At 43.9% G+C, this 10183-nt stretch overlaps 1 protein-coding gene across 1 annotated transcript in view; it reads right to left on the reverse strand.

Annotated features, from left to right (window-relative positions):
• stpg2 (sperm-tail PG-rich repeat containing 2) overlaps positions 1–10183 on the reverse strand; it is an 87631-nt gene that overhangs the window by 49452 nt on the left and 27996 nt on the right. The window contains exons 8-10 of the mRNA XM_042320301.1: positions 7750–7909; positions 7129–7286; positions 6748–6840 (exon numbers count right to left, since the gene is read on the reverse strand). Of these exons, the coding sequence (XP_042176235.1) occupies positions 6748–6840; positions 7129–7286; positions 7750–7909 (411 nt within the window). The remainder of the gene's footprint in view (positions 1–6747; positions 6841–7128; positions 7287–7749; positions 7910–10183) is intronic.

The raw sequence follows: 10183 nt of genomic DNA on the forward strand, positions 1-10183 counted from the left end.
ATTCTAGCTAGGTGGCTAGCATTGGCTAGGCTAGGGGTTAGGGTTAAGGTTAGGGTTAGGGTTAAGTTTAGGAGTTAGGTTAAAGGGTTAAGGTTAGGGTTAGCTAATATGCTAAGTAGTTTCAAGTGGTTGAAAAGTTGTTAATTCACTAAAATGCTAAAAGTTGTCAGTGATGAAATTCGAACTCGCAAGCTTTAGGGTGCTAGACATTTACGTTATACGCCCAACCCCACAACTTTAGCTTTTGCCTAAAATAACCATCTGTCTTATATAACCATAACAAACATAACATATCATACTAATCTGAGTATCCCGGATTTATGTTTACTATGTTGCGGCTAGTCTATGAGACCAGGCTGATAAAACGGTAAGCAAACATGTTGAATTTGGACAGATGTGGAAATGTTCCTTACTGCCTTTTGAATTCTGTGTAATGTCATCAAGGAAGCATCATGCAAAATATATTGGCACACCAAATAAATTGGAACGTGCTGTCACCTGCTTTAATAGTAAACCTTGAGGTGGTACCACCCAACACATCTAGAAGGGAGTGGATTTCATACCATACTCCTTCCTTGAGGTGGTACCACCCAACACATCTAGAAGGGAGTGGATTTCATACCGTACTCCTTCCTTGAGGTGGTACCACCCAGCACATCTAGAAGGGAGTGGATTTCATACCGTACTCCTTCCTTGAGGTGGTACCACCCAACACATCTAGAAGGGGGAGTGGATTTCAGGTGGTACCACCCAACACATCTAGAAGGGAGTGGTACTCCTTCCTTGAAGTGGTACCACCCAGCACATCTAGAAGGGAGTGGATTTCAGTGGATCCTTCCTTGAAGTGGTACCACCCAGCACATCTAGAAGGGAGTGGATTTCATACCGTACTTCCTTCCTTGAAGTGGTACCACCCAGCACATCTAGAAGGGAGTGGATTTCATACCGTACTCCTTCCTTGAGGTGGTACCACCCAACACATCTAGAAGGGAGTGGATTTCATACCATACTCCTTCCTTGAGGTGGTACCACCCAGCACATCTAGAAGGGAGTGGATTTCATACCGTACTCCATCCTTGAGGTGGTACCACCCAGCACATCTAGAAGGGAGTGGATTTCATACCGTACTCCTTCCTTGAGGTGGTACCACCCAGCACATCTAGAAGGGAGTGGATTTCATACCGTACTCCTTCCTTGAAGTGGTACCACCCAGCACATCTAGAAGGGAGTGGATTTCATACCGTACTCCTTCCTTGAGGTGGTATCACCCAGCACATCTAGAAGGGAGTGGATTTCATACCGTACTCCATCCTTGAGGTGGTACCACCCAGCACATCTAGAAGGGAGTGGATTTCATACCATACTCCTTCCTTGAGGTGGTACCACCCAACACATCTAGAAGGGAGTGGATTTCATACCGTACTCCTTCCTTGAAGTGGTACCACCCAGCACAGCTAGAAGGGAGTGGATTTCATACCGTACTCCTCACTTGAGAAGACGTAAAGGAACCTTCTCAAGGTGCCTCAACATCACGATTTCAACAGTAGAGTTGAACTGCTAGGGGGAAAGAGATTTACTACTAAAATACCAAAACACAGTGCAATCTGGAGGTATTCAGACCCCTTGACTTTTTACAGATCTTGTTACGTTACAGCCTTATTCTAAAATGGATTAAATTAAAATGCTTTCCTCAATCTTCAAACAATACTCCACAATGACAAATCAAAAGCAGATTTTTTTTTAAATTTTAGCTAATTTTGTAAAGATTTAAAAGAATGAAAGAACTACCTTATCTACATAAGTTCAGACCCTTTGCTATGAGAATCAAAATTGATCTCAGGTGCATCCTATTTCCATTGATCATCCTTGAGATGTCTCTATAACTTGATTGGCGTCCACCTGTGGTAAATTCAACTGATTGGACATGATTTGGAAAGGCACACACCTGTCTAGATAAGGTCCCACCGTTGACAGTGCATCTCTGAGCAAAAAAAACAAGCCATGAGGTCGAAGGAATTGTCTGTAGAGCTCCGAGACAGGATTGTGTCGAAGCACAGATCCGGGTCCCCAAGGTCCCCATTGAAGCCCCAAGAACACAGTGGCCCTATCATTCTTAAAGGGAAGAAGTTTTGAACCACCAAAACTCCTCCTAGAGCTGGCCGCCCGGCCAAACTGAGCAATCAGGGGACAAGGGCCTTGTTCAGGGAGGTGACCAAGAGCCCGATGGTCACTCTGACAGAGCTCCAGAGTTCCTCTGTGGAGATGGGAGAACCTTCCAGAAGGACAACCATCTCTGCAGCACTCCACCAATCAGGCCTTTATGGCAGAGTGGCCAGGTGGAAGCCACTCATTAGTAAAAGGCACATGACAGTCTGGACTTTGCCAAAAGGCACCTAAGGGACTCTCAGATCATGAGAAACAAGATTATTTTGTCTAATGAAACCAAGATAGAACTTTTGGCCTGAATGCCAAGCATCACATCTGGAGGAAACCTGGCACCATCCCTACGGTGAAGCATGGGGGAGGCAGCATCATGCTGTGGGATGTTTTTCAGCAACAGGGACTAGGAGACTAGTCCGGATCGAGGAAAAGATGAACGGAGCAAAGTATAGAGAGATCTTGATTAAAACCTGCTCCAGAGCGCTCAGGACCTCAGAGCCCGGCCGGACTTGAACCTGATTGAACGTCTCTGGGGAGACCTGAAAATAGCTGTGCAGTGACGCTCCCCACCCAACCTGACAGAGCTTGAGAGGATCTGCAGAGAAGAATGGGAGAAACTCCCCAGATACAGGTGTGCCAAGCTTGTAGCATCATACCCAAGAAGACTCGAGGCTGAAATCGCTGCCAAAGGTGTTATTACATAGTACTGAGTAAAGGGTCTGAAAATGTATGTAAATGTGATATTTCAACAAACAAAAAACCTGTTTGCTTTGTCATTATGGGGTGCTGTGTGTAGATTTTTATACATTTAAGAATAAGGCTGTAACGTAACAAAATATGGGAAAAGTGAAGGGGTCTGAATACTTTTCAGAATACACTGTATATAACTTTTGCAAGGACCTGTCAAAATGAATGTCACTCTTGAAAAACTCACGTACAACCAAAAGATAATAGATAGATAGATAGATAGATAGATAGATAGATAGATAGATAGATAGATAGATAGATAGATAGATAGATAGATAGATAGATAGATAGATAGATAGATAGATAGATAGATAGATAGATAGATAGATAGATAGATAGATAGATTGGAGACAGCTTGTGTCAGTTAAAGAACATGTCCTACTATTTTCTACCTGCAGCAAACCTAGTGGATAATGCTGGAAACACCGGTCAAAGAAAACTCCATATCAAACAATCAAAACAACTGGCCCTAGTCATACTGTAGAGGCTCCTCAGACAAGGAAGGGGTGGACCATCCTCCTCAGTGAATTTAATAAAAAATGTAATAAAACTATACTAAATATAATCATATGTCACAAAATAACTGTAGAGTAGCATCATGGTGTAGCCGGAGGACAGCTAGCTTCGGTCCTCCTCTGGGTACATTGACTTCAATACAAAACCTTGGAGGCTCATGGTTCTCACCCCCTTCCATATACTTACACAGTAATTATGACAACTTCCAGAGGATGTCCTCCAGCCTATAAGAGTTATTGCAGCATGACTGACATGTTTTCCACCCAATCAAAGGATCAGATAATTAATCTAGTACTAGCTAGCTAACACTGTAGTGTATAAAATGTGGTGAGTAGTTGACTCAAAGAGAGAGAAAGACAATAGTTGAACAGTTTTTAACTAATTAATGTATTCCAAAATGAAGAAGAAGCAACAGAGAAATAGAGAGAGAGATTGTCATTTTTTTTTCACTTTCAGTTTCACTTACTTAGCTAGCAAATGCAGCTATCTAGTTTAGTCTGCTGAAACACCCTGCTCAGAGGGATGCTATGTTAGCTAGCTGGCTATAACAGAGGGATGCTATGTTAACTAGCTGGCTATAACAAGGGGATGCTATGTTAGCTAGCTGGCTATAACAGAGGGATGCTATATTAGCTAGCTGGCTATAACAGAGGGATGCTATGTTAGCTAGCTGGCTATAACAGAGGGATGCTATGTTAGCTAGCTGGCTATAACAGAGGGATGCTATGTTAGCTAGCTGGCTATAACAAGGGGATGCTATGTTAGCTAGCTGGCTATAACAGAGGGATGCTATGTTAGCTAGCTGGCTATAACAGAGGGATGCTATGTTAGCTAGCTGGCTATAACAGAGGGATGCTATGTTAGCTAGCTGGCTATAACAAGGGGATGCTATGTTAGCTAGCTGGCTATAACAGAGGGATGCTATGTTAGCTAGCTGGCTATAACAGAGGGATGCTATGTTAGCTAGCTGGCTATGACTTTCCAACACAACCCTGTAATTCTTCCAAGTCAAGGTAAGTTTTTGGTATTACTAATTCATTGCCGTGGGGCCCGCCGATGTAACTGCTTACTGACTGTACACTAACATTACTGCATGATTGTAGCGGGTTTACTATTAGCTATGCTGAATATGATGTTACTTTAGCTAATATGGTGACAATGATGTAGGCTGTTTGTAGTCGTTTGGCTTGGAAAGGTTTTTTCACCTGGTCACATACAGCTGATGTGTTGTACATTGAAGTCCACAAGCGTAGGGAAGAGAAGGAATACAACGTGGCTGTTATGAGAGTGAACTGTGTTTACGTGTGATCAGGGGTGTATTCATCCCACCGATTCTGTTGAAAAACGTTTCTTAAATGGAAACAAACAAAACAAAACGGGGATAAACATACCTGAATTTGTCCAATAGAAACTCTCGTTTGCAACTGTTGGACTATTGATTACACCCTAGATCAGCTAGATGCAGGCAAGAGTGTGCAAGGCGGTATTGAATGTCACTGTCTGTCACCTCAAATTTGTCTCTCAACCTGTGTGTACATACGTTGTAAACTTTCATTCGTAGGCTAGGTTGTAGCAACCTCATAATAGTATTGGGAAAATTATAGTATGATGTAGTAGCCTAAACCTATCGTTGTTACATTGAGCTGGGTGAATGGAATATGAATGACAGTCATCCAATATGCTGTAATAGAAATAAGGCCAAGCTCAAAACAAAAAAAATCACCCTCCCTCCTCTTAATAAACGGCACTGACCGCCACTGTGGTCATAATGCCTTTGAGCGTTTCTATCCATCTGCATCTGTAGCCAAAATTCATTTTATTGCACATTTGTATAAGACTCATATCACAGTAAATGCTGTTCTGTCAAACAGGGTCTTTGTTAGTATGGTATGGTTCATTGTGGAGGTACACCTTTCACCAATTGACCAAGCTCAAAATGCCCCTGACTGACACGCCTTCCTTCATATTATTCACCCACACAGCTTAAGACCTGGGTTCAAATACTATTTGAAATTATTTAAAATATTTTATAAGTGCTTGATTGAGCTTGCATGGCTTAATTACCAATAGAATAGTCCCAAAAAGGAAACCCCGCCCTCCAGAGAAGCTGGAAAATGTTCAAAGTATTTGAAAAGTTTTCAAATAGTATTGGATCCAGTTCCGTACATCTTAGATTTTGGCTTTGTGATGATATGCATACTTCTGACTCTTGTCTCGACCTAGAAACCCCAACAAACCACACGACAAGCGTTCCTATCAAACTACAAACGGCCCCAAAACATTCTTCCTCTGTCAGTGCACTTCAGTACCATTAGACCCCCCACCCCCACCCCCAGTAAGGCTGCTATGTTAATGGAGGCATCACAAGTAGCATCCTAGTGTCTGGTCAAAAGTAGTGCACTACACAGGGAATAGGGTGCCATAGGGCTCTGGTCTAAAGTAGTGCACTACACAGGGAATAGGGTGGCATAGGGCTCTGGTCTAAAGTAGTGCACTACATAGGGAATAGGGTGCCATAGGGCTCTGGTCTAAAATAGTGCACTACACAGGGAATAGGGTGCCATTTGTGACACATCATACAGCTCTTAAAGGTGATTAATAAGAGAAGCAACTTGCTGGGAGAGAAATTAATTACACGTCTAGTTTTATGATGGTCCGGAATTGATCAATATGGGGGAAATGGGGACGGCGTTGTGCGTGGAATAAATTGTAAGTGTTGACAGAGGGAGTAGCGTGCTCTGGCTGAGCTTCAGGACAACCTGGGACAAATGCTGCCAGCTGAGATGCACTATTTAGAGAGGACAGCTTAAACCCAGGCGTATTACTCCCACTGAACTGCTGCACACATACATACACACACACACTGACAGCAGCACAGAGCCTCAGACCTTCAGCGAATGTGTGTGTGTGTGTGTGTGTGTGTGTGTGTGTGTGTGTGTGTGTGTGTGTGTGTGTGTGTGTGTAGGAGAAAACAGCAGGGAGGCAGGGGGACAGAAATGGTAAACAGGAAAAATACCCAGTCTCATTAATAATCACGGATGTTCTCTGACAATGTGTGTGTGTGTGTGTGTGTATGTGTGTGTGTGTGTGTGTTTACAGGTTGGCCATTTATAATTGATACTTCCTTAGCAGACTAGAGAATGCCGTTCTGAGGGAAGGTGGAGTATATATTGTGAAAGCTTTCAGACTGTATGTTGTTGATACTCTCCTTAGTTCACATGCTGACTTGATGCCTGTTCTAAACAGCTGTATCACAGCATGCATGCTGAGTCCGTGCTGGTGGTGTGTGTGTGTGTGTGATGAATCAATGCCCCGTAGTCTTACTTTAGCCACCAGGGATATGGCCAGTCGTTCTGTGGCCGACTTGAATGCTGCTGTGTGCTGCTTCTTGTACAGCTCCTCTGTCTTCTTCTCCACCTAGACACACACACACACACACACACCACACACACACACACACACACACACACACACACACACACACACACACACACACACACACACACACACACACACACACACACACACACACACACACACACACACACACACACACACACACACACACACACACACACACACACACACACACACACATGGGAGATGAGAGTTTTTGCTGAGCTCTGTAATAATCCCCATGGTTCTACCACACTACAGATCAGATCATGGGCTTGTCTTTCTAGCAGTGCTGAGAGCAAGTCCTACCTTGTACTGGCCAGGCCCAGGAACCTCTTCATTGTTGTGGAACATGAGACTGCGTTGGGCTGTCGAGCCGAAGCCTCCCTTCCTGGTACTCTCTAGGTAAGCCTTTTTTATGCTGTCCTGGGCCAGGCCATATTCAAACATATTATAGGCACCAGGACCTGAGGTGGGAGCAGAGCATTAACAAAGGCGGGGTGGGGACTGTGTTGATGTGTGTGTGTGTGTAAGAGAGAGGCAGTAAATGAATACATGTGGGGGAATGACTGTTCGATTACCCAGCATCCTACCTTGATACATTAAATCTCTCCCTGTACACACACACTAACACTACAATACATAAAAGCTCTACTTCACACGGACTGACGTTTCAGTCATCACTGAAACTACCTTCAGCCATCTATCTATGCCGGGCATTTATGCACTTGTCAAATGGCAGTATTTCCAGATGATGTACTGCCACCGTGTATCAGCCATAAAACATCTGCCCGGGCCGTTAAGTACATAAACACACACTGGGTCAGCAATGTGAGTAACGGGGAGTGTTTGAGAGGTGTGGGGGAGACAGAGTGTGTTGTGGATATATATATTATACACACACACACACAGACACACACACACACACACCTGGAGTGGACTGTTTCCGGCTGTCAGGGAGGAACCGAACAGCAGTCAGACCAAAGGGATTTCTCTGCATTCCAGTGGTCTTCTTGAGGATCTCCAGAGCACAGCGCGGGTCATTGTACATACCTACAGGAGGAGCCAGTTCCTTCACAGGACTGAACCGCTGAGAAGGAGGGACAGACAGACAGACATGTCATCCACTCACAATGCTGCTATCCTGGGTATCGGTATGTTTCAGCTCTTCATGTTTGGCATGAAAAGGAGTGGCAAGGAGTGGTATGACGGCACAAACAGACGGGTGCCCCTGTCTACAATGCTCCCTGCATTATCTGCTATCTACTGTAGCTACACGCCTGACTACAGATCATTATCTGCTATCTACCGTAGCTACACGCCTGACTACAGATCATTATCTGCTATCTACTGTAGCTACACGCCTGACTACAGATCATTATCTGCTATCTACCGTAGCTACACACCTGACTACAGATCATTATCTGCTATCTACCGTAGCTACACGCCTGACTACAGATCATTATCTGCTATCTACTGTAGCTACACGCCTGACTACAGATCATTATCTGCTATCTACAGTAGCTACACACCTGACTACAGATCATTATCTGCTGTCTACCATAGCTACATTCCTGACTACAGATCATTATCTGCTATCTACTATAGCTACACGCCTGACTACAGATCATTATCTGCTATCTACCGTAGCTACACGCCTGACTACAGATCATTATCTGCTATCTACCGTAGCTACACACCCGACTACAGATCATTATCTGCTATCTACTGTAGCTACACGCCTGACTACAGATCATTATCTGCTATCTACTGTAGCTACACACCTGACTACAGATCATTATCTGCTATCTACCGTAGCTACACGCCTGACTACAGATCATGATCTGCTATCTACCGTAGCTACACGCCTGACTACAGATCATTATCTGCTATCTACTGTAGCTACACGTCTGACTACAGATCATTATCTGCTATCTACCGTAGCTACACACCTGACTACAGATCATTATCTGCTGTCTACCATAGCTACATTCCTGACTACAGATCATTATCTGCTATCTACTGTAGCTACACGCCTGACTACAGATCATTATCTGCTATCTACCGTAGCTACACACCCGACTACAGATCATTATCTGCTATCTACCGTAGCTACACGCCTGACTACAGATCATTATCTGCTATCTACCGTAGCTACACACCTGACTACAGATCATTATCTGCTGTCTACCATAGCTACATTCCTGACTACAGATCATTATCTGCTATCTACTGTAGCTACACGCCTGACTACAGATCATTATCTGCTATCTACCGTAGCTACACACCCGACTACAGATCATTATCTGCTATCTACCGTAGCTACACGCCTGACTACAGATCATTATCTGCTATCTACCGTAGCTACATACCTGACTACAGATCATTATCTGCTGTCTACCATAGCTACATTCCTGACTACAGATCATTATCTGCTATCTACTGTAGCTACACGCCTGACTACAGATCATTATCTGCTATCTACCGTAGCTACACGCCTGACTACAGATCATTATCTGCTATCTACTGTAGCTACACGCCTGACTACAGATCATTATCTGCTATCTACCGTAGCTACACACCTGACTACAGATCATTACCTGCTGTCTACCATAGCTACATTCCTGACTACAGATCATTATCTGCTATCTACTGTAGCTACACGCCTGACTACAGATCATTATCTGCTATCTACCGTAGCTACACGCCTGACTACAGATCATTATCTGCTATCTACCGTAGCTACACGCCTGACTACAGATCATTATCTGCTATCTACCGTAGCTACACACCTGACTACAGATCATTATCTGCTGTCTACCATAGCTACATTCCTGACTACAGATCATTATCTGCTATCTACTGTAGCTACACGCCTGACTACAGATCATTATCTGCTATCTACCGTAGCTACACGCCTGACTACAGATCATTATCTGCTATCTACTGTAGCTACACCCCTGACTACAGATCATTATCTGCTATCTACCGTAGCTACACGCCTGACTACAGATCATTATCTGCTATCTACTGTAGCTACACGCCTGACTACAGATCATTATCTGCTATCTACCGTAGCTACACGCCTGACTACAGATCATTATCTGCTATCTACTGTAGCTACACGCCTGACTACAGATCATTATTTGCTATCTACCGTAGCTACACACCTGACTACAGATCATTATCTGCTATCTACTGTAGCTACACGCCTGACTACAGATCATTATCTGCTATCTACTGTAGCTACACGCCTGACTACAGATCATTATCTGCTATCTACCGTAGCTACACACCTGACTACAGATCATTATCTGCTATCTACTGTAGCTACACGCCTGACTACAGATCATTATCTGCTATC

Source organism: Oncorhynchus tshawytscha, linkage group LG04 (assembly GCF_018296145.1).
Source record: "Oncorhynchus tshawytscha isolate Ot180627B linkage group LG04, Otsh_v2.0, whole genome shotgun sequence".
Taxonomy (NCBI): Eukaryota; Metazoa; Chordata; class Actinopteri; order Salmoniformes; family Salmonidae; genus Oncorhynchus; species Oncorhynchus tshawytscha.